At 37.9% G+C, this 26,045-nt stretch overlaps 2 protein-coding genes across 6 annotated transcripts in view; both read right to left on the bottom strand.

Annotated features, from left to right (window-relative positions):
• trip4 (thyroid hormone receptor interactor 4) overlaps positions 1 to 16,105 on the bottom strand; it is a 44,475-nt gene extending 28,370 nt beyond the window's left edge. For 4 of the 5 annotated variants that reach the window (XR_013787203.1, XM_079465613.1, XM_079465612.1 and 1 more), the window contains exons 1-11: positions 15,937 to 16,105; positions 15,216 to 15,391; positions 14,615 to 14,742; positions 14,313 to 14,531; positions 13,974 to 14,052; positions 13,771 to 13,876; positions 13,238 to 13,453; positions 12,591 to 12,717; positions 12,105 to 12,289; positions 11,894 to 12,018; positions 11,717 to 11,808 (exon numbers count right to left, since the gene is read on the bottom strand). Coding sequence is in view for 4 of the 5 variants with exons in the window: in XM_079465613.1 (XP_079321739.1) it covers positions 11,717 to 11,808; positions 11,894 to 12,018; positions 12,105 to 12,289; positions 12,591 to 12,717; positions 13,238 to 13,453; positions 13,771 to 13,876; positions 13,974 to 14,052; positions 14,313 to 14,531; positions 14,615 to 14,742; positions 15,216 to 15,391; positions 15,937 to 16,016 (1,533 nt within the window). In the remaining variant the exon portion in view is untranslated. The remainder of the gene's footprint in view (positions 1 to 11,716; positions 11,809 to 11,893; positions 12,019 to 12,104; positions 12,290 to 12,590; positions 12,718 to 13,237; positions 13,454 to 13,770; positions 13,877 to 13,973; positions 14,053 to 14,312; positions 14,532 to 14,614; positions 14,743 to 15,215; positions 15,392 to 15,936) is intronic. The other variant, XM_079465614.1, reaches the window with a different exon arrangement.
• Positions 16,106 to 18,382: 2,277 nt separating this feature from the next.
• On the bottom strand, positions 18,383 to 25,595 carry chrna7a (cholinergic receptor, nicotinic, alpha 7a (neuronal); the record flags this gene model as incomplete). The annotated part of the gene is made up of 10 exons (XM_079456259.1): positions 18,383 to 18,919; positions 19,205 to 19,314; positions 19,393 to 19,479; positions 21,079 to 21,273; positions 21,763 to 21,930; positions 22,528 to 22,607; positions 23,074 to 23,183; positions 23,886 to 23,930; positions 24,180 to 24,319; positions 25,541 to 25,595. 10 exons carry the CDS (start codon positions 25,593 to 25,595, stop codon positions 18,383 to 18,385), a joined length of 1,527 nt encoding a protein of 508 aa, XP_079312385.1.
• Positions 25,596 to 26,045: the final 450 nt, after the last annotated feature.

Genomic DNA, 26,045 nt, shown 5'->3' with positions numbered 1-26,045 from the left:
GTAACACATTGGCCTCATTTAAGACACCAAATGGAGTGCCTGCTGAAAAAAAAAACATTACACCAAATGAAACATCAGCAGGCTTCCAAAGGAGCTTGCTTAATCGCAGCTTCTATATTAACATTCAACAGACAAACACGCTTTAGCAAATGGAAAAAACGTTTTTTATTTTTATTTTATGAGGTCATTTATTTTGGCGGTAAGATTTACGCAGGCCAAATGATTTGCTCAGTTCCAGATCCTTGAGCTTCGCCCGTGACCTCACCTCTGAGAACAAACCAGAAGCAATGACAAAACAAGACCGCCTGTGAAATCGACCAGATCCAGAGCTAGACACAACAACCTATTATGCTAACAGACTTAAAAATTCTCTTTTTTTTAAAACTCAAGATATTGTGAGAAATGTCTGTGGTTTTGTGGCCATACAATGTAAGTCAATGTGGGCCAATGTTGTTTGGTTACCAATGTTCTTCAAAATACATTTTTTTTCGTGTTTTGCAAAAGAAAGAAAGTCCTACAGGTTCTGCCAGCAGTCAATCTAACCAAACTACTCATTCTTACCAGCTTTCCACTGGACACCAAAATAACTGTTAGAATATAATTCCTGAGGCCGGAAAACAACTCGCGGCAAACCTCTGAAAGAGCTCAAAACCCAATAAAAAATTAAAGATTTAAAAAAATCACAACTTGGTTTTTCCTCAGGAGTATTATTAAAGTCTCTGCTTTCCATCTGGATCAAAGCTCCGCAAAAAATTGCTGTTAAACCTAATGCATCTGAAATAAATCTTATCAGCCCTGCAGATCTCGGACGTCTGTCAACACAGCCTGTGTCAACAAGCATCCGGCAACAGTGGCATATCGGTCGAACCAAGCGGTGGCGGACTCGCCCTGAGGTCTCTAAAGGAAGTATGAGATATGTTTATGAGCATGTCGGTGAGCAGGCGGAAAAGTTTGCTTTGATTGTGGTTCTGGCCTACAGCCCATCTGGGTCCACTGAGCTCCACTGGAAGCCGTGAACTTCCAGTTGCTCCCATAAAGTCCCATAGGAGGGAGCGTGACTGGCCACGAGAGGATTCCTTTCATCCGTATCCCCCCCGGCTCTACCGACACCTCATTAAACAAACCTGGAGAACAGCAGGGGATGAGCAGAGAGGGATCGACCACAACATCATCAGCTGAATCGGGGAACTTAAGAACATTATCAGTTGCACAGGGAAGTTCATTAGAGTCTCTTAAAATTACGAGACGAACCATTATTTTAAGAGGGCGTGACATCATTTCCTGTAAAAGCCACAGCCTGACAAAAAACAGGATAAAGGATGAAAGCGGCATCGTGGCTTTGATTCATCAGTGAGAGGGACATCCGTACAAGAATACCAGAGACAGGTTTGTACACCCTGACCACGATACCCTCAGCGGGTCTCTCAGCTTTGCCTGTCAGGAAGACGGATGCCTACAGTGCTGCGTTGCAGTCCCCCCCCCAACGTGTACCGCAAGCTGGCCAGGATAAAGGAGGAGTATGTCAGCCGCATTAACAGCGCCTCGATTCAGTGGCCGTGGCCGACACCTGCCACTGGTGATGGAGGTCTTGGGTGGGGGACGGGGCCCACAGCTCTTTAACAGAGCCAGCCGAACACCTGCTGGACTCCACACGGCCTCCATTCATGAGGGCGAGTGGAAGCCCGACCCCTTACTGACCATATAACAAGCGATCTGTGGGGAAATCTCAGCTGGGCGAGTGAAAGAACCTTCAATGAGGATAAAAAAGCTAAATTTGCTGTTAACACCAAAACACAGAGAGGTCAGAAGGCTAATTACTAAATAAATGGCCTTTTTAAGATGATTAGAAAATCTCTAATGCCTTCTACTATTGAGTCACAATGGCCTTTACAGAAACTATAAATTAAAACACAAAACAGGCACGACAAGAGTTTCTTATGTTGTTTGTGGAAAATAAAATTGGCTTTAAAACTGTCAACGCTCTCTTTAAAGGGATAGTACATCCAGAAATATAAATTCTATCATCATTTACTCAACCTCAAGTCTTTCTGTTCATCAGAACAAAGTTCACAACAGTTTTTGGGTGAACCATCCCTTTAATGTAATGTAATGTAATGTAATGACAAATCATTGGAGGTCTAGTCAATTCCAATTTTCCCTTAACTTTGCTACAGGTAAATAAACAGGTATCAACTGTGATCCTACCTGGATCTATATAAACAATAGTTCAAAAGTATAGATTCAGTTGCTCATTCTTTCTAGATAAATTAAAAAACAAAATAACACAAAAAACCACCAGGAATTATGTTGTGACTTGAACATACAAAAACGTAAACTATGTTGCACTTTCAGTTGCAGAAATATTGTCTTTTATCTTGAGATATTCTATCTTGAGCTCTCAGCCTGACATGGTTTTACATTTTCAGACATATTTCAAAAACGTTATAAAAACATTAGTTTTAGAGATGCAAAATATATTATCGGCCAATGCCATGATGTAGGATACATTTTTATTTTAATTGTATAGGACGATAATACAATCTGGCCAATATATTAAAGCCGTGTTATAAATTAACATTGTACCAGAAAAGTTTGAATTAATTTTTTTTTAACTTGTGTAAAGTGGGCCTGGCACATTTTTTTTTAGATTTAACTTAATGTTATCTTGTTTTCTGTAGTCAATGTTTTAAGATAAAAGCAGTTGTCCACCTTTTGCCATTTATTTCAGGCCCAAACCTAATTTACATTAATATTAAGAAACTGCAAATCGGCCAATATATCGGTTATCGACTTCCATTGTTAAAGAATTATTAGTTATTGGCCAAAATTGGGTGCATCCCTAATTTGTATATTTTGCAATAAAAGTAATTAATAAGTTAACACAATATATCTAAGGGATAATATATGTTAAAGGATTGTAATGCACACCTTCCAGCCAATCAGAATCCAGTATTCAAACAGACCATGGTATAATAATATTTAGACATAAGGCTTCAGATCAAAACAGTCAAGTGATTCGAAACATTCAACGATAGTGTATAATTTCACATTTTATTGCCCGATCAGTGTTTTAACTGCATAATCTAACACCACATTATCCTGCAAAGTTATCCATACATTCATATCTAGTTAATTCGGTAAACCAATTCACAACGGCAACGAGCAACTGATTTCATGCGATATATAAATCTCTCTCAACCAACCAACAATAAAATAATAATCAGCATCCTACAAAATTTCCAAATCAGTCTAGATATGAGAAATATTTGCATATGTATGAGGTATATAAAGGACATGAACGTTTGTCCAGACAGAGGAACGATGCAGTCACGGCCTGTCTCAGCCTCGGGACACTGCAGGCTACATTCTACACAATGCTACAGAGTCACATGGCGTCTGACCTCTCCAGCATGGCAGAACGCCCAGCACAGCAGAGGGAGGGACTTCAAAGCACATCTCCACACAGCAGATAATGAAGGCAGCTCCCGGAGAAATTGAATTCCTAACAACCACATCCTTACACACCGACAGGGAAAAACAATGACTGCAGGGGGAGGACAGGTAGAGCGATAAAGAGAACACAGAGAGAGAGAAAAATAGGCTCTGGGTTTGGATTGGATCCAGTTTAGACACTCTAGGAGTCTCTCTCGCCAGAGAAAAGCATTGCAGCATATAAATATCGCATTACCTCATGAGGAAACCCAGTCATCAGCTGCCCTGTAACCCGCACTAATGAGGACTGCCACATGCTTTCTCATAAAAGCCACCTTAACTGTCCGCCATTTAACAACTAAGGTTATTAATAAATTAAAACGTTGAATCCCTCTTAATAACACCATTTTCTGTGGTTAAATCTCTAATTCTGAAGTGGCTGAAATTCATCTCCAAGTATATTAGTTTCCTTGCCAAGCACAGTGCTCTGGGTTTTAATGCGTTCAGTACAAATATGTAATCTAGATGTTTTATTGATGGTGCAGCCGTCCTCTAGTGGCAATTTCACCTAGCAGCCGCGAAATGCTCGGCTAATGAGATCAAAGTCCCTTTTAAAGCCAGTCAGTTCACTTGGCAGTGCTCTTGGCGGTGACCTCGGGCAATATTTTCCATGCTGGCAGCAGAAATGCAGCTCCTATCTAGCAAATGAAATGAGGAAAGAATTCAAGTCTAAAGCGGGGTTCACATCTGACTTGTTTTTTGACAAGATAAAGTTGACAATGGCTGGCAGCGTTATGGTTACCAATAGTTCACGGCAATGTTCAAAGAAAGCATTCGAAGGCAGCTTACAGAGACAGGCTTCATAGGCAGCATAATAGAAGTCTATTTGAGTTATAAACAGAGAGCGTCTTTGCAATAACCAATCACATATTTAAAAACTACAATAATAATTTCTCGCTAGGAATGCAATGAAAAGTTATTGAAAGTGAATATTCAACGTGCATTAATACAAAACCATGCTCCAACAGGTACTTTGGCCGCCATTTTATTTTGCGCTTGAGCCTTCTTGACCAATCACGTTGCTTGCATGTTGTTATGTCAACGTCTCTGTCATTTGTAAGCTGTGAAAAAGGTGCTTGACATAGGGCTTTTATTTGCGAAAGGTTTAACCTTCAGTACATGTGAAGTCATGCAATTTAGGGTACGACACAACAAAGACGTATTAAAAACGGAAAAGGGTTTCCTTTGCTCTTTTGAAAAGTTTGATGAACAGCCACCAACGTTATCAAAACGATCCATGAAAACGACTAAAAACGCTCTATTATGCATCCCAGGCCAAGGAAGATGATTAACTTTTCTGGCCTACAATTCTGATATCCGGCCTTAGGTGCAGTTTGTAACTTTTTTACAGTAAAATATCCAAAAACCACTATGCCAGTGTTATCTATTGTACAATATCTCAAATGTTTCCAACTATTTGTAAATCGTAGAAAATTGTCATTTTAACCATTGACACGGCCGTGTCTGGCAGTCGTCTGTCAATGACGTCATATTCTCGTTACCAAAGAAGGAAAGGAGACTAGAGGCTGTTATATGATTGGCTGAGGTAAATTAATGTTATAAATTACGTCTAATGCGTCTAATTCATTATACTGCAATAAAACTTACTTTACATCATCCATAAACGTGATTTGTCATTCACATCTGATACATTATTTGCGATGGAGTTGAAGATGACAATTCCCATTATCCCACGCTCCTTCACAGCATCATCAATCTACCAGTAGTTGTTGTTTTGAACATATCTGTTTTAAATGTGTATGATGATGAATTTACAAACTGTGCCTTTAAATGATCTCTTCTTTCTATACTGCCCATACTTAAAGGTCCAGTGGCAACCAACGGCTTAATCCAATCCTCTTTCGAAGCACTATGGCGACTGACACAGGACTAAGATGTCATCACATTTTCGATTTTTTGCCGAAGGAGATAACGCATTTACGAAACGTGAAGAAACAACATGGGGAATTCTATGTAAGGGGACCCACGGTGTATGTAGATAGAAATAGCTCATTCTAAGGTAATAAAAATAATGCTTCTTATGTAAGGTCTTTATACACCTCTGAAGACAAAGTCATGTTTTTTTATATTGCATTTCTCTCAATAGATCTTCCATAGAAAAAAAATTATAAATAAAAAAGATCACTCATTGGACCTTTGCAGGACCAAGGAAAAAGCTTAGTAGGACCAAATAGTCTTCTAATAGTAGTTCCACATGTGAAGAGCTTGGTAAAATGCATTAACTAATGGCTCATTGACAAAATGTTAATGCTTTGTTAATGTTTATTTGTAGTTGCTTTGAATAAAATATTATGTAAAAATTATGTAAATATTTGCACATTCAAATGATTTCTTAGGGATAACAATGACACTGTTTTCTTAATAGACTGGATTATAACTAAGGATAAAAATGTAATATTAAAACCATTGTCAAACAGTACAACCAATTTGCAACATAACTAATGTTTTTGATCAAATAATATAGTATATCTGATATCACACCATGTTAAACTGCATTTACAAAAAATATATACAAAGCTACATTTGAACATTCCTTGCTGGCATACCAAACCTAAACAATCTGCAGCGCAAGCGACTGCTTTTAAACCAATTAAAGCAATGCAGAGCCAAGCCCTTACATTTACATACACACTCACTCACAGACTGCAAGTGATGGAGTATTAAAGCAACAGCGCGGCTGCTGTGTGCCACAACCTGGCTATGCTCAATCAATACAGTTCAATACAACACTCAGCTACAACGGAAGGGAAATTGTTTTGTTCTGCTCATATCCAGCGGAATAAAAAGTGCCTTGTTGACAGACAAATAGCGGTGTCTGTAATCACCTCAACATGGCTGTGGATATCACGACACTGGGCGAACAGAGATCAACAGAATCAACCTAAACAGAATATGGGATGTAGAAATAAATGTTTATCAGAGGAGGAAATGCTGTCTGGTAATCTCTTTCTTCCTAGTACGGGGGGTTGGATTGACTGGCTTTCGGCCAACAATGTGTTTCTTTTGTTTTGTTAGCTGCTGAATGGTTTTGTCTGAAAGACAAGACTGAAAACAAAAAGAATACATGGTATAATAGTAAGATCATTTCTGTTTAGGAGATGAAATATGAACACTTGTTAAGTGCCAAATGTAAGAATTAATTTTAGGAATTTAAGTCTGTACACAATAAACAAAGTACGAAAAATTTCAAACAGATTTCCCCCGCAAAACGCACTGTGCTCCGTTTTAATGTATTCAGTACAAATATGTAATATACATGTTTTATTAATGTTGCAAACGTCTACTATTCTGTGTTGTTTCGATGCTTTTGTGTCAGGCTGACACACTTTGCGATCAATAGTTATCCATAAAATGGTTTTTCTTAGTACATTTACATTTAGTCATTTAGCAGACGCTTTTATCCAAAGCGACTTACAGATGAGAAATTTTAGTAAATTTACATGTAAATACTTCTTGGTAGTCCTAAAAATGCAATTTGCAACTACAAGTGAATTTACTTAATTTTATCCCCAATAACGTATTTACCATCTCACATGCATCACATAAGAAAAACAAAAATACATAATATGCGACAATCCATAAAATAAGTATTAGATGTGTAGAAAATGTACACAAGGCTCTCGTGCTCCTCAACCCAGCAACATAATTTAGATCCCCATCTCCAAAATAAAGCAGGAGGAGCGGCACAACAGATGATGCTGCTCTCCCTGTAATCCTGAAACCGGGGGTTTCTGATCAATACCTCAATGCACTCTAATACTGCAAGACTGTTATAGTGCCACCAAACAGATGGGCCATGCTGTAAGCCTGTTTCTGAAAAAAACCTGCCCCCACCACCCTTCTCTTTTCCTTCCCTCCCTCCAGGCTGCTTTCAAAGCCAGTAAAACCTTTATTCTTCAACAGGGAGGGGGGACAACCTACAGTGGGAGAGGCCACATAGCCTGCGCTAATTCTTTTTGAGAGGGGGTGGAGGACAACAGAATCAGGGGGATCCATACTTCTCGCTCAGGCTTTTACCACTGTCTTCATTTATGCCTAGCCTCTCTCTCTCTCCCTCTCCCTCTCAATCCCTTTCCACCCCCTCCTACTCCTAAAACTGGATTTATGGTCGGCCTTCGAGCAGCGAGCACTCAAAACAGAGGATGAAAAGCCTTAGCGCTGCACACTGCACCTCAAACACACTCTTTTATGACACTCGGCAGGATCAGTGTGGAAAAGCCCTTGAAAACAGACGCTGGGCAAACAACACCGGGGTGGGAATCGTGAGGAATTCCAAGATTGCGGAAATCACTGGATTCCCAAAATGATTCGTATGCAGGAAATGCCATTTTTATTGCTTTTTTGCTCTGAGGAGCCTGTTACCAGATGATGGGGTCATTTTAAATTTCAACAGAACAGATTTGTACAAATGAGCTAATTTATATAGCTTTATATTGATAATGATATAATGCACCTAACTATAAATATATAAATGCAAAACATTTCTAGTAAGGGGTGTGACCAGACACTTATAACACGAGACGAGAGGTGGTTTTTAGACTTTTTTTAAAGAAATCCTCAATGATAAAAATAGTCTATTATTCACCTTAAAAACACAAAATGCAAAAAATGTAGGCATTATAAAATCAATTTGTATTTTATGAAACAAATTAAACTTCTATTTTATTGAATTATATTATGCAGTAAAAAAACTACATGTAAACACTGCAATATGTTTTGTCACAAGCTCAACTGACAGGCAGTAATTGCACAATAATGATGCTTCGTTTTCGTAACAGGTGCACCTTTTAGTAAGGAGCCGTTTTCTCTATATGCTTTTGCATATTGCTGGTGTTAGCAGAGCTGGCGATCATATCACACGGTCAATCCTCCTTCCTCCACTGACTGAACCCTCATAGCCTTCAGAGAAACAGTTAAAACTACATCAAGACATCATGTTTTATGCTAACCTTGCACATATGTAAGAGAAAGATGATCCGTTTTTGAAGAGGTTTGCCTGTGAACGTATTTAAAATAACAAAATGTGTAACAATTGCTATACTACTTGTAGTGCACGCTCCCAAAGCTTTACTGGCATCGCAAACAAGGCAGTTGCGTTTGGCCAGTTCATTTTCAAAGGGAGACATGTGGTAAGTGGTAAAACGCAGCCGAGGCAGTGCTCAATCGGTGCTCGAGCATCCAAATTCCTGCAACTTCAAAGGGCATGGCTCTTTGCGGCAGGCGCAGCTGAAAATAAGAATATTTTATCTTTTCGGGAATGGCAGCCACATGAGTTTACAGGTAGCTGTCATTTAAATTGATCCACTCAAGAACTAAAAGATGTGGTTCAGACAATAGTTGTAAATAAGAACTGGTTTACATTTCCTAACCCTTAACAACACGAACAAAAGAAGAACACTTTCTAGTCAGGTTCCACGTCCAATTAATACCATTGACTGAAAAACAGCCAGGGAGTGAATGGTTTTTCTGGTTGTCCAACAGCAGAAGTCGCTAAGAGCCGTTCCCCATAATCACCCCTTGAGTGATCTAAAGAAGAGCAATTACATTTCATCAGCGCTATTTATACATCAGCGGAAAATGAGTGTGCATAATTTAGACACCAGTGTCTGTGTCAATATCTCATTAAAGCTAATGAGAGTAAGAGGGTGTGGGAACGCTGGCGGTGACTGTCACAGATGTTTGTGCTGTCAATTTCAGCTCCAAATAAAACAAGAGACAATAGAGAGGCCACTAGCGCCCATGTTCACACTCACTACTTCCATAAGATCCACATGCAATAAAACTGAAAATAGGTACCAGTTTTTAATTGACATTTTTTTTGCATGCACTGTGTATATCTGTGAATTCTCTGGGCGTGTGCCATTGGAAGCCAAGGCCTAGTGTATTTGGAAAGATGAAACTGTACAGGGAAAGATCCAGATGTTAAAGGAATGTTCTGGATTCTGCACTGACAGCATTCAAATCATCCCCAAGTATGGGCCAAGGTACTAGAACAACACAAGTTTCTTAAGAATTTACATTAAAAGAGTGTTAAAGTAAAAAAGGACCACGCGCATTCCAGTAAATTTCGTAAGTTTGACCAGAACGTGATGCGAGAGTCATGAGTTCCGATCTCAAAGAATGTAAAAAATAAAGTTCACACAAAAAATGTAATTCTTTCATTATTCCAAACCTGTTTGACTTTCCCTATTTTTAAGAACACAAAAGATATTTTAAGGAACATTGGTAACAAAACAACATTGACATCCATTGTATGGACACAAAACCACCAAGATATTTCTCAAAATATTTTCTTTTGTGTTCCACAGAAGAAAGCGTTGCATACAGGTTAATAGGAAGAAGGTTAATAAATTAACGCTGAATTTTTAGTATTCCCTTTAAATGCACTGTAAGGCCCGATTCGGATTTCGCGTGTCAAACCGCACGGAAAGTGCTCGGCACTCCGAAAAGTTGAACTATGTCTATCTTGAAAAACTAGCAAAATATGTGAATTGGGCCTTAGACCCTTTAAAAGTATAATGCATTTTACGATACAAATCTAATGCATGCACTTGTAAATATGACCTAAAATGTTCATCTCCCTGTGTAAAAGCAGATCTCTAGCTTTAAGGTAAACTTGAGTGTTTGGCTTTTAAAGGAGTAGTTCACTTCTAATTGTGCCCCCATTCACTTTCCACGGTCATTTTAAAGTGAACAACTCCTTTAAGAAGCACAGAGGCAGATTTTGTGAGGTTTAAGTAGACAATGTGTCTGAGGCACACAGACATTTAAACGGGATGAAAGAGAAAAAGATTACAGCCCTCTGAGCCGCAATAGACTTCATTGATTTATAATTAATCAAGGACAGAGCGGGGCGGCAATATTCCACCTGGACATAATCCCCTTTAAATTATCCGCTTGACATAATAAACACAATATGGATGTTTGCTCCCAACATACAGTGACTGTATCAATGTTAGAAGTGTCTATTCTGACAGTAATTACACGACATGAGTACAGAAGGATATTGGGTTTTCACTTAACTGTGGTAGTCAAAATGGCAGTGCTAAACTGAGGTTAAAGAGCCAATGGTGTGTTGCGCCCTCTGTAGGCTGACTTCAAAACTCCATTAAAACCAGCTTGACTTTAGCATTTAGATGCCAATCGCTTCAAAATACACGTGTACTTTAAAACTGTGACAAAATAAATGCTTGTAAATACACACATTCCCTTCTGCATTTATTAATCTTAGTACATTTTACTAATACATAGGTAAAGTTAACAACATTTAACGCGAAATGAACAAATATTAAAAAAGGATTGTTAGTTTATCTGAGATAATGCATTTATGCATTCATGAATGTTACTGAAAAGAACCTCACTGTAAATGTTTAACTATTAAAAGTGACATAAAATGTGTAAAGCCACATTCTGAACTTTTGCAGTCTTAAAAATATGCTTCGTTCCTATTCATGCACACTACATGACTTTTTTTATATTGACGGAAATGTGAACTTAAATCATTTGTTAATGAGTTTGCCTGACATAAGCAGTAGAGAAGAGCTCATGCAGACAGTGATACAGCAGCAGCAATTACACCTCTATTACATGCAGTCTGCCATGCAGGGAGAAGAGGAAATGAGGCAGGAAGTGTGCTGTAGGCTACAGTAGAAGACAGCAGGCAAAGCGCTGGCAGACAAAGAGAGGAATGTATGCCAGAATACTGCTGCGTGCTGCTCAGTTTTAATGCACCGTGAGCAGTAATGTTTTGAGAACGTCGGAGAGTCGAGATGTCGCTTTATACAAACTGTAGGCACTATTTACACGTCCAATCATTAAAAAACACCAACTAAATAGAATGCAAGGGTCTCCTTGAAATGCAATTACTAACTTGAACATTAAATATTAAAACAATGTTCATGGCACAAACCGACACCAGAACAGGCAAACATGTTCAACAGATGCATGTGTCAATAGACCGACAATTCAAAAACACACCGCAAGGGCTCAAATCACCAAACTTTCAATTAAAAGTAATGATCAAAAAATGAAGAACACTGTCGAACGATAACTGTTGTCTAATGAAAGCGAATGTTTGTATAGACGTTTCAAAGCAACATAAACAAACATTACTGTGCATGCTCGCTTTTGTGGCCCGAACTTAACTTCGAGCTATAGACAATGAATCCATCTATAGAAGGGATGGATGAAGAGAGACACTGACCTGCTCTCTGAACTGTTCCTGAGGAAGGCAATCTGTGACGTTGACACAGCCGATCAGGCAGCCTGTAGGATACTCACTGGGAAACTGAGGCTCTGCACAATAAAACATCAATAAAATAATTGTGAGATCTAACAGCTTTAGACAGTACAGGCCAAAATGTTTGGATAACAAACTCACCCTCTTTATAAATGTGGCGGTACTTGTCCTCTACCTGTGCTACATCTTGAGGTGAGGGTCTGTTAGCAGCGGCAGCGATCCACAGGCGCCCTCTATGGGATGTGTACCACGTCCTGCCTTCCAGCCTATAGAAACAATGTGTGTTTCAGGACGTTTGCTAGACTTACAGCTCTGTGTATATACAGTATGTTTGTGTTGAACTGATCTGTACCTTTTGATGCCTTTAACAAGCAGAGAAGCCCATGGCTGATGCATGCTGAGACACCAACCACCGTCTGAGATCTCCTGCAGCTCTCTATCTTGCAGTCTCAGTCGACTGCGTTCAGTTTCCTGTGCACTGCTTACGGTCTTTGATGAAGACTTTCTCGAGGAGCTACCACCACCCACATCAACCCACTGATACAACGCAAAAACATCATCATAAATACAAACATTACCCTCTTCTGAGCCATTTTTGCACAGGTGCCCCAGCAGTGTAAGCACAAATATCTACAGATATCAATTTATTATTTCAAACTCTTAGTAATAAATTTTTTTACTTCTTACAGTTTGACTTGAAAAGTGTGCTTGTGTTTTGTTTTAATGCCAAATGGTTTGATATTTTATTGAATGATGACATAAAAAAAAGTTATGTGTAGCTAATAAGCGTTTACATGTTTTACCCTCCAAAGACTATAAGCTCTTTGTAAGCACCCACCTCTGGTGCCGGCTGCCCGATGTTAGGGTTAACCAGCTCTCTGCGGTGTTGTCGATCAGTGGAAACAGACTTCTTCGTCATCTGTCCAAAAGAACCAGTGTGGATGTCATTGACGGTCTCATCAAACCTGTATCAACCAAAATAACAACAGTTTAATTTGCATTTACGCATTCGAGATTTTAAACATTTACATTTAGCAGCCGCTTTTATCCAAAGCGACTTACAAAGAGTTCGGGGAGCAATAAGTGATGTGTCATACAAAGAGCAATAGTAATATAGGTGCTAATACAAAGTTACTAGTTTCAACAAAGCTAGACCACTACCTGTTGAGAGAAGAGGGTTAGTGTTTTCTTTTTGTTTAGTTTTTTTTCATTTGTCTGTCAAGTATTCGCCGAAGAGGTGTGTTTTAAGTAGTTTTTTGAAAGTTGTGAGAGATGAGGTTGACGGGACCGCATTGGGAAGAATCAAAGTGAGTTACATTGCATTCAAGCTACACCTTTTAAATTGTTTTTGTGTTCCTTGGAATCAAATTCAGAACCTGATGAATAAACATGACGTTATTAATTCAATAACGCTCTGCATTGTTTTGTTCCTGTAGCTGATTCTGCAATGCATCTTTAACAGAATCAGATACTGTAGGTTCTTACTTCTTGTAGTACGGAGTCAAATTCTCCCCCTCCTCAAGCACTCGTCTCCCAGCGAAGTCAAGCGTGATCTTGCGGTCTTTGCGGGATGCGTGTCGAAGCTCCCGAAGCTCCTCCTCTCGTTTGCGTAATGCATCACGCTCACATGGAGACAGCCACTGGTTGGAGTCCGTCGCGAAGTAATCAGACTCATCATCCAAAACTTGTGTTCTCTTAACACTGAAGAAAAGAGTAGAGTCTAGTCAACTGTGCCACATCCACTTAGACAAAAAAAAATTGAGTTTCCTATACTGTTTGAGCTACATGAATTCAATATCTTTATATGATATTTAGGGCCAAGAATTTTGAAAAATACCATAACTTTCAAGCAATATAAAAATATGGAATATACAAATGTGACCGATAACTTATTTAATTGTTCTTAAATTTAACGTGGACTAACATAATTCAAAAGTTTAAAGTCAGTCAATCACATTTTGTAGTTTTCTGAAATTTAAGCGATAAGATCCATAGTCAGTGTATTTGGACAGACACACCTGTTCCTGTCAAACTCTAGAAGTTTGTCTTTATGCTGTACAGCTTTCTCCAGTCCTGCTTTAATTTTGGCCTCTTGGTGGGGCAGATTGTCCCGCTCAGAGCCCTCTGTGGTACAATAACAAACAAAGAAATGTTTTATAACTGAATAGGTTGTTGCATAATATAAAATACAAGAAATGTAAAATAGTTTCCTTTTTCTCACCTCCCATGAGTTTTTTACGAAGCTTTTGACTTTTGTTGGAATCTCGTTGCAGTATTTCTTGTTCCTCATTAGTGCATACCTGAATTTCGCATTCACGTAAAATGTTACAATGCAAATATCAGTCCTTTAAATAGGTTTGTTTTCATCTTCTCAAATAACCCCATGCAATACACAGTATAATTTATTTCAGAAGGAAGGAAATTTTGATCCTCTGAGGCTTTTTGACACAAGGGTAAAGTACAACTCGCCGACAAGCAGGCAGTATTAACAAATGATGTCAAGAATAAAAAAATAATGGGTAGACTTTTATTAATTTATGAGGGAACAGATCAAGCTCACCAGATTGCCACAGAACAAGCATGGACCGGACCCTTCCTGCTCACACACAATGCGGCCGCAGCTCAGACAGTTGTTGATTAGTTTGTGTTTCTGAGCGAGACAATCACATGGCTGACGGCCGGGCAGTAAAATAGCCAGCTTGTCTCGACCCTCTTTTGCATAGAGATTCACAAACTTGCTCTTCTTTTTCACTGAAGCTGAGCTGCTGTTCTCCTGTGCCTGACAAAGGCAAAGCTCTGTATAACTCCATCTGTCCTCGAAGACATAAAATACTTTACAGGGTGTGAAACAGGTTGTGGTACCTTCATCAGGTCAATAGGAGTTTTCACAGGCTCAGGTTCTGGTTGAGAGACACTTGTGATCTCCTGCCTGTTTCTTCCCTTCCGCTTTGATTTCTTCTGAGAGTCTTTAGGTGTTGTGTCAAGACCATCTGCACAGAGTAGAGATTTTATTAAAATATTGCTTTTCAAAAATGTATACCAATGCATGTACATTCGATGTTTCAACATCGAATTGAAAAGTTATTATTCTTTGTAACTGTGTGTAAGTTGGCCATAATCATGGCCATATATATCAATAATATACATCTAATACTTTATATTTGGATATGAAAAAATGAGGCCAGCAAGAATGAAAAAACAAGGATATAATCATAAACATTTATATAACATTAGCATCTGGCAGGGGTTTTTATTTAAAGGGACTTCAAGGTATCCGTTTTATCAGTATGAGTGTTCCCTGGATATCAAATCCGCTCTTCCAAATGAGCTACATGCTCAACAACAAACCAATAATGTTCTCTATAATAGAAGAGGATGTATGGTCACTAATATTTTGTACACTGCTAATTCCTTGAGCCCCAGACTGAATCTGTGTCTGTAAATTCACAACGTGTCATTGTACCCGTCTCTGCATCCTTTCTGGAGAGAAGCCCTGAAACATCAGGTGCAGGAGAAAGACAACTCCGCCATCTCTGAACCAGCTCATCAATGAACTCCTCCTTCTTTCCTTCTGTTCCTTGTAAGAGATCTTCAACGTATTCCACAATTTCATCTGCATTCTCAATGGAAATGATGTACCTGAAACAACAGGGTTCAGCTAGCATTACACAACACTCCCTACAAAGCAAAACACCACAAACCGTATAGTAGAATTGTATAGGATGTTACCGTAGCGTATATGGACCAATATTTTGGCTTATTGTAAGTTTAACAGCATGAAAGTACGTAGCTCACATGTAAATCACATGGGCCTGTTTGACTATAATGTACATGAAATATCATATTATGCTTTCCTAACAAATAAAAGCACAGATATACATATATTTAAATATTTTATTTAGCATTGACATAGTATGATGTAAAACATAACGTTACTTTTTGAAACTTTTAGTGAGCGGTTGAGGCCCACGATCATTTAATCATTTACTTTTGACTAGGTTGACATTAAACATAACACATTTGCCATGAATAGCTCTGTGCTTTTGTCCCCGCGAATAGTGTAAACTTTCTGACGTGTTAGCTATATCATATATTCATTTAACTGTATTTCGTATCAGGTGACAACAAACTAGCTTGTGAACATTTCACTCAAAAACGTAACATTCATTATAAAATACACTTACTGCACAATGTCATCGCTTGCCTCTAACCCGAAACTATTCTTTAATTTATCGACAGTCCAGCGGAGTAAAGAGTCAGTCATAATGATGCTAATAAAGCGACGAGACCGTACACAAACGCTCTGCTGCTCACAGTTCCCGAGACTTCCGGAATATGTGTTTTTTAGAATAAAAGTCCATATGCTCTTGAGAGAAATGAGTATAAAAAACTCTACGGGTTTAACGTGTTATGATGTGTGTTGTGTTCGACTGCAATCTAAAACTACAAATAAATAATTAAAATACCAAATGCATAAAAATAAACGTAAAATAATTACACATGAGTGCCGCCGAGCGCCACCCTGAGGAATAAATAAAGTGGGATAAAACAGCATGAAATAATATCCCCACTCAACTGTTATTAATGTTTCTGCTTCCAAATATATAGAGACCGTATCTCTGAAATAATACTACAAAATAATCCTTTTAATTAATAAAAATCTGATCGTGATTAAACCTGAAGACGATGTAATAAACAACCAAAACCAATTCCTAAAGTTCGGCCTACTTAATATTAAATCATTAAATTCAAAGGCAGTTATTGTAAGCTTATTCATGCATTTATGACCTCAAGACTTGACTACTGTAATGCGCTACTTAGTGGTTGTCCTACATCATCAATAAACAAACTACAGTTAGTTCAGAACGCAGCTGCCGGTTCTAACCAGGTCCAGAATCACATAACTCCAATGTTATCAACCCTTCACTGGCTACCCATTAAGTATCGTGTTGACTTTATAGTTCATTTAATTACTTATAAAGCCTTAAATGGTTTAGTCCCTACCTACATAACAGAGCTTCTATCACACTACAAGCCATCACGCTCTCTAAGATCTCAAAACTCAGGACTTTTGATAACACCTAGAATATCTAAATCTACCAAAGGGGGTCGAGCTTTCTCATACGCAGCACATAAACTCTGGAATAGCCTTCCCGATGCTATTCGAGGATCAGACACACTCACACAATTTAAATCTAGATTAGACACATCTTTTCAGGCAAGCATTCACTTAATGCAACATAAACTACCGGGTGACTGCTTTTAATAGATATTATTTACTAGAATAATCTAACTTGTTATATAAACACCATTTGGGTGTTTTACTTTTTTGTGTTTTTGTGTTTTTCTTATTTTACCCTGTAAAGCTCCTTTGGAACAATATGCACATTGTGAAAAGAGCTATATAAATAAAATTGAATTTAATCTTTCCTGCTTAGAAAACATCCATACCACATCTTTAATTCTATCTATGCAATATAATAATTATGGTCCCAGATGTTCTCATCTCAAATTGGAAAACCGTTTTTAGGGTTTATTAAAATTAAATATAATGCTGAGATTGGACAAACGTCATTAATTGTACGATTTACCCCAAAAGCTTCTCATTTAAGAGCACAATTTGAAAACCAATGCTGTGTAGAGAAGTAGATAAATCACACAAAGAGAAGAATGAATTATGTCACATTAGTTTAATTGAAGAAAATTACTCTCAAATGATCATCTTCAATATTTTCAAGCTAACACAAATCTTTTGCGTATTTTAATTAATGTGCATGAAAAGGAACAAATGTAATTGTATTATGACAGACTATATTAACATAAAGCAAGATACAATAAGAAATGCAGAAATGATACAATCAATTGTGTATGTTGTTCCTTTTGTAAAGTAAATAAGAAAACTTTGTAAATAAATGTTAGCACTTAGAAAATATTTAAAAGAACACAGTCCCGTCTCTGCTACACAATCATTTATCAAAAGGATAATGATGACAATGACACTACATGGAATATCTATTACATCAATGCTCAAGGTCACTATTAAAGCCAAGGTGTGATTTCTGAGCCATTAGCATTGACAAATGGAACTCTCCCCCAAATATGTGGTCTGACAAACTGAAGCCATTGTTTTAGTTAATGTTTATATGGCGAGCTGGTTAAGAATATTATACAAACACAGCCTAACAGAGATGTACTGATGGCCACAGTGTTTTAAGGGAATCACCATGCCACCATACAAATGAATACAAATGAACAGTGTTTGCACATAAAGCTGGGATGGGAAAAACATACATAAAAAATATACATCCTTCTGCTTTTACGTAAAATGTAATGTGACGTTTCCAGAACTTTTTTAGATCTCATTAAATCAGGGACACTAAAATGAACAGTTTACCCAAATATTCTGTCACTGTTTACTTTAAATTCACCTCATGTCAATTTAATAACTAGTTATTGTTTTGTTTCTTCATCCCTATTCACTGGAATTGCATGAAACATTTAACATTTCTTCCAAACATATCCCCGTGTTCCACAGAAGAAGTGGGTTTTGGAAACCCATGAGGGTAGGTAAATGAAAAAAATTCCTTTAAAAGCCTCTGTGAAATAAAAACGTAAAAAAGTAAACCGTCCTCAGTTGAAGAAATCTTTAGATATGGCCTCTACAAAGTTAGGAGCAGACATTAAGATTCCGATGGTACAGAGGATAGTGAACAATGAAAATGCCATGAGACAAAGACGATCAATGACAGAAGCGGCAAACTTCCACTCGTTACACAAAGTCTCTTCCTCATCTTGATCCCTGAAGCGTTTGGCAATATACCGGACCTCATCCAAGATTTTAGACATTTCAGAATCTCCAGGACCGCTGCTAACAGAGGACGCCTGGGCCCCTGGGAGCAGTATGTCCTCCTCGCCTGTGCCGATGAGTCGGCTGCAGATGACCCCGGAGTCAGGTGAAGTGGCGTAGTGAATCGTATCCAATCCGCGGAAGCCGATGTACAGCAGGTTTCCGTTAGTGGACTGTGCCGCTCCAGTACTGATGTTAAGATCCACGCTGGACAGGCTGCTGCGTGGCTGTTTGTTGTGGCAGGCCGAACGGACCCTGTCTTCTCCGGGTCTCTTCATCCTTAAGAACCACGCGCACCAGTTCAATAGCACTAATTTCATGCATTTTTTATCGAACTGCACTGTGCATGCGTCACTTTAGTTAAATACGTTGGCTGCTTGCCTATGTACAGTACACAAGCCCTCCAGAAAAGACTCTGCAATGCAGTTTGTCACCTACTTACAGTGTACAAACACTTTTACTATGGCAGCTTTATACCAATTCACAACTGCAGAGAAGCAAATGCCAAAGTGATTACCAGTGTAATGATGGCGCAGCATGCAGACAGTGTTTCAATTCAGCCAGATAAGCCTACTTTAAATGTTGAGTCGAAAAAAGAGCTTTACCCATTTTGGCATCTTGCCTCCATCAGGGTCGTGATAATGGTACTGCAGTACCCAGACCGTGGCTATAACAGATAGCCCAACAATTACCATGGTGGTGGCAAAATATTGGGCTGAGGAGAGAAAAGAGATACTGTATACAGTAGATACGACATACTGACAGATGAAAAAGCATTACAGGTTGGACTTACCAATTAAAGGCACAGAGTCTGATGTTGCTGGCATTATTTCTGCCACCAGAAGCATGAAAACTGTCAGCGAGAGTAGGACTGTGATCCCTTAAAAAAGAAACAAAAGACTATATTTGTAACTTATTACTAGGTTTAAATTCGCATATTGATTTTTCTATCCCTCACGTGTGATATAACTGGAGTGTGTGTATGCAGAACATCGTCTATTTCTCTTGTACACACCAGGATCTGAATCTTAAATACGCCGGCCTTGTTCTGTCCACAAGTTTACCCTGACCTTGTGCTCCATCCCGACGCGTGACACAGGAGACGTATTCATTTAATGACTATGAAACAAGCCAGTTCCTAATTACTTAAGAAAATAAGAAGTACCATTTAACCCGAATGTATCAGACACAGTCAGTTAATCCCTGGCATTAAAAGTATTGATCTTGAGGCTCAAAGGCACGGTCAATGACTCAGTCTGTGGAGCGTACCGCTGGCAGCCTCATCTCCTTAATACCATTTAGAAGGGACAAAATGAAATAATAAATTGAGCTCTGATGTGATTTCAGGTCTAGTCTCTTCCAAGCGGCTTCATTTGGAACCGTGGCAGCATCCTTTAAATCCAGAGAACACACAGTCGTTCGTCCTTCAGCGCTCTCTCATAGCGCATTAATCACTGAAGGCATCTTTGGCAAGCCATTAATCTCACTACACGCTCACTACATGAGCGTCTGCATAAATTGTATGCGTGGGCTTGCTGCGCCGAAGAGAATGTCATATGCCGTCGATTAAAATGTGTATATTTTACCTATTCAGCAAAAAAGGTGTGACGGGTGAAATGTGTGAGGCAAAAGTAATAAATTGTATAATGCCGAACTTGACATTAATCCACTTCTTGTAAGAGCAAGGCTGGAGGGAGGCCGCAATAGTGAGTCTCCGCAATAAACCCTTTAGATGATGCATGTGATTTCTTTTCTGTTTAAATACACAAGTTAAAATGCAATAACAGATGTAAGTATATGCACATTATTATGTTGATTTTTGTTTCTTTTTAATAGCCTGTCCTGTAGCGCTCTCTTTAGCAGTGCACACATTAAGAAAGATTTACAAACATGTTGTAATATTATTGTAGGTGTTTTTGCAAAAAACATGTAGTTGTTATGGTAGTAGCCTAATAAGTGTATGTCTCCTCATTAAAATTGAGCTTTTTCAATGACGTGCGAATAGAAACTGGTCAGGAGATGAATATACTCTAGTGAAAAATTAATATACTAAAACGTGTTTACCATTCATCTATTTCACGTAAAGTATACTGCGAATCCATGTAAAATACCCTGCTATCGTACTTTTGGGATATGTAGCCTACAAATAAAATAGGTACACGTAAAGTGTGCTAATTGGAACTATTTCTGTACTTAATTGTGTGAAAGTAGTGCTAAACTAAAGGAGTGTGGAACTAAAGTGACATTAAAAAATATTTTAGGCTTAATATTAGGAAATGTGCATCGTGTAAAACAGTACTCCAAATAACGTATAATTCGAATTTGATATAAGTAGTCTTAAGCGATACAGTATATCAGTAAATACAATAAGTTCATACATTTCAGCTATACTTAGTAAGGAATGAAACGTATTGCATTTTTGCAAGTCAAGAAATTCAACAGCTGACGGCACAGTGATGACAAAGACATTTGCACTCACCAAGAGAGATTTTCTCTCCAGAGTCAGCAGGCAACAGGAAGACCAGCAGAGCCAGAGTTGAGATGAGCACGCAGGGAATGAGCAGATTCAGTCCGTAATACAGCGTCCGTCTGCGCATGACCACTGTGAACGTCACATCGGGGTACGGCTCCTTACAGCAGTCATAGAATTTCTCATTCCTGCGACCTGGAACCTCTGCAATGTCATGAAATGCATTATATGAATGGAACCTGAATGTCCAGAAATTCACATACTGCACTTATGAATTGAACAGATTAAAGGGATAGTTCTCAAATCATTTCAAATCCGTATGACCGTCTTCTGCGTATCACAAAAGAAGATATTTTGAAGAACGAACAACCCATTGACTTGCGCCGTTGTTCGGTTACGAGCTATCTTCAGAATATCCTCTTTTGTGTTCTGCAGAAGAAAGAAAGTCATACAGGTTTAAAGTGGGTGAGTAAATGATGACACAATTTCCATTTTTAGGGTGAACTATGCTTTAATAAACTAATCTGAGAGCATAGCTTTTGTTTGTCAAAATGCATGTAAACGTTAACAAATCTACTAAGCTAAAAAGTGTGAGTGTGAAAACAGACATATATAATACAAGGTACATATTCCTGTTTATTAAACTGTAAATAACAAAGATCATTTTTTGACTTATATACTGTAAGTCCCTACCCACAAGGTCCCACTCTCCATTGGCGATATACCCGGTGATATCAGCCTCAATCATCTGTAGATCCAGAGACCATCCACCATACGTCCATGAACCAAACTTTAAATCACATCTCTGACTATCAAAGGGGAACCAGCGGACATCAATGTGGCAGGTGCTTTTAAATATCCCTGTGAACAGTAATGCATGGAACACAATTGCAATGATTGAAATGTCTTTGTGCATCAAGAATAAACAGGTAAGAAAATAAGAGTAAGAACATGTATTTCTATAAACAGGTAAAGTCATTTGTTAAGAACTGTAATTCCGTTCAAACATGTAATTGTTCAGGTAATGTCTTAGTATATCATCTCCCCTCTGTTTCATTGCTCTCTTTCGTCATAAAGCATTAGCAGACTTGTGGTGACGCCTCGTATAGAAGTTCAAGAGAAGTCAATCTCTTCAATGTCACTGAAAAAATTTAGTGCTGGCAGGATCAAATCTATTTATCACCGAGCTCCGTTCAGCTGTGCACAGCAGGAAACCGGGAGAAGGTGAATGATGCAGCGCTGGTGAATGTTGCTCATGTAAAACACACTAAGATAAGGATTGGGCTAGTCAGTCCCTTTGATATTATCTAGCATGAAGGGTCTATTCATCAGTTTCAAAAACATTTATCCTGAGGAGACGATAACATATACGGTACAACTATTTAGAGTTATGTTACGCTTTAACAGTGGAAACAATACTGTACCTTTAAATAAAACAGTATATGAATATGACTGTACCTGGCGGCAGATACTGGCAGGCACCTGAGGAGTTCACCAGGACATTCGTGTGAAAGGTGGCATCAAACCTTTCATCAGCGCTATGAAAAACACAAGAATTTAGTAAGGTATTCACTTCACTTCTGACCAATTCATAAAAGAAAATAAATGCAATCAATGGATTAGTTCTGCACCACTGAGTAAGCACTGGCTGTCAGATCCTGTTATACAATTATGATTAAGAGTCATTTCCCCACATAAAGAGCTAAATGGACCTGAGTGTGAGCGATAGCAAGATTACACAGAGTAGCATTGCAGTCTATATGCTTCATTTCAGTAGACAGAAACAAAAGAGGTCAAACTCTGGCGTTCCTCATGGATTAGTAGTGCAAACTCGGTGTCCATTCTCCTAAACGACAGCACTTTTTCAGGCAATCTAGCGTTCCTAATGAAATCCTCCATTAACAGCTTGAAAAGCTACGCCTGTGTTTCTCCGCCACTCCTGTTGATGAGCTAATGATACAGAGATCAGCAAGAATGACATGTGTGATCATTATTTGAACAAACCTGTTATACAGTAAGATGTCAGGCTTCCAAATCTGGCTGTCAGGGAATCGTACACTCGTCACACCTGGATACTCAGAGGTATTCCACTGAAGGTAATAATCATACCAGTACTGAAAATAAACATAAACAATGTGTTAATGACTTGTCACAATAGATGTGGAGCATTTACACCATTGCAATTATTTATGCGTCTTTGAGACAATTACAAATGACAAGATTTCAAGAAGACATTATTTTAGGAAAATGTGAAATCTTGCTTAGTCCTGTGGCAGGATCGTGACAGAAACATTTTCAGTTAAATAAGTAAAGTGAAAAGTTAAATATATATATATTTAGGAGTGTCATACGATCATTTGTTACTGATTGTGTGCCAAATATAAGTTTTTGTTTACATAATATATGTGTGTGTGTGCTGTGTATAGTAATTATGTTGATAAGTACACACACATGCATGTAAATATATATAAAATATACACTATATAATATCAATTATATATAATCATCAAAACGTATATACACATGTAAATATATTTCTTAAATATAAAAATGTATGTGTGTGTGTTTATAAATATTTATCATACACAATACACACATACACATATTCTTTTCTCACCTATACAAAATGGTTTCATACTTTTTTAGACATTTTTATATGATTTAGTCGAACAAATGTTCAACTTTGAAAATGCAGGCTGGCTAAAATATAATAATGACACAAATACTTAATAATTATGAAAAACAAAATAAATCACAAATATATATTAAAAATTATAAATATTTCATAAAAGACTTTATTTAGTAGTTTGTCCTACCAGCTGTAACCAGATGTTGGTTGTAAGAACTTGATTCTTTTCATCCTATCGATGAACAAATACAAATACAAATACAAAAGTTACTTCAAAAACAACTTTCATGAAAGCTCAAAAGATTACAATCTAAAGCAAGAAGCTTCAGAAACTCTTTCAAATGTATTATTGAATGACCAGATGGTGGAATACTGGGATTACAGTCACACTTTTAGTCTTTAATCGTGTGTTTGTTAGTAAATCACGGATACCGGAACATAACTGATTAAAAACTGAATTGAATTGAAACTACCAATTTACCACATCCATAATCTGCATGAGACTGAAGCTGAAATACACGGTGAGAGAGTGTGTGTCATTAAACACGGGTCGCTCCAGCGAGTTATAATCTTTCATCAGGTCTCTGTAGAGTCTTCTCTGATGTTCTCCCTGTTGTGACACTGAAACAGAATAAACACTGTCAGTGCTTTTGCACACAGCACAGCGGACATTATTCTCAGATGTTACAGTTACTGCTAGCAGAGGATGTTTTACAATAATAACTGAATGGGATATTCAGGAGAACTTCCTGCAAATCAACACAGGCAGCTGCCCAAACTCATTTGGATGTGTCTATTGATCTAAAGCCTCATCAAAGCTTTTCTGCTTGGTTTCAGCGATTAAACCCCAACCAGTCAGTCTGAATTAGAGTACCTTTGCTTTTAACTCCTTGCTACAGTCTTTTCATTAGGAGAAGACTCAGCATAGCACTTTGATATACCTCATGAATGTATTATGCGAGTAAAAACTAAATCATAGGCAACTCCGGGAGCTTTTCCAAAGTTCAATTACCCCCTTTCAGTCTAATTCATCTCAGATGATATCCATTCATAATCTAATTCCAGGAGGAGATTACATCAGGCTTTTACCCTATTCAAAATGAGTTCTTCAGTTCAAGAGGATCATACAAAGAAACACGAGAGAGCCGTTCTCCCTTGCCAGTACCAGGAGCACAAAACTGTACACAAAGCATTCAGTGTAATCTTGAATTACATTTACAGGCTATTATAACCAATGAGACGAAGACTACACAAAAACGAATTAGAAGTAACCCAGATCGAGGCTGTCAATGAATTACAAAAACTCACAGTGTTTGGAAAATTTAAGATAAATTGACTCTGACAAGTATTGAAACCACATTACATTTGCGGCTATCGTGGTCAATGTCTGTTTTGCTTAAAAAAAAACAGATTCCATGCGAATAAAGATGGTACACAAAATAAATTCGAAGCACAAAATAATACAAGGTGCGTTTAACACTCTGAGTCTGGGGTTTTAATTGTATTTTAAAGTCAGAAAAATGAAGGTTCTGAGCTTTACAAAATTACATTAGAAAGATAGGATGAATTCGTAATGTAAACTGTTAACACAAAGCAAAACCTTGAAATAAGACAACTGCTGACAGTCTGTTTCCTCACATAAACAGCTTAAATATATGTCAGTAAAATATACAACTCTGACTTTATTGAATGTCTGACGCAGTCTATATATCCAAATAGACATGCAACAATGTAACCTTACAAGCGAGCAGTGATTATTATTGAACATCTTAACTTAATTTAAGAACAATAAAGGATCAGACAACAATGCAATAAAGCTCATGTGAGCTAATCATTACTCACCCCTCCATAAGCACATTGTGGTAGCGAAATAAAGAGCATATTCCCAAATTCCCATCCTCATATGCACAATTCAATTGTGGAAATTAAAGGAAAAGCTCGGGGCAATTCTCTGTGATTCTCTCAGCATCCCGTGAGCAGAAGCCAATACAGTTGATGCGGCAGCATCAACAGAACGTGATGCCACACCCCCTCCGACTCTCCCTCTCTCTCACTAGCGCGCACGTTTGCTGTTTAATCATGTTGATTGTTTCTAATATTTTTTAATTAAGTAAATTAGAATATATACCGTGTTTTTTTCAAGGAATGCTTATGAAATTTCTAGCATAATGTGAAACCAAAATTAGGAGGTTATATACAAATCCAACATAAGAAATCGAAAGAAAAGAAGAAAATCTTTTTTTAATAAAATGTAAAAAATAAAAAGTTTGCTTTCTTTTTAATCTTCTGTGACATTTATTTGATCATCTTGGTTTCAAATAGTTTTCATTGTTGGTTGGATTTTTAG

This window comes from Barbatula barbatula (genome assembly GCF_947034865.1).
Source record: "Barbatula barbatula genome assembly, chromosome: 1".
NCBI classification, from domain to species: Eukaryota; Metazoa; Chordata; class Actinopteri; order Cypriniformes; family Nemacheilidae; genus Barbatula; species Barbatula barbatula.
The sequence above is the reverse complement of the archived record's forward strand: the minus strand, read 5'-3'. Positions and strand labels throughout refer to the sequence as shown.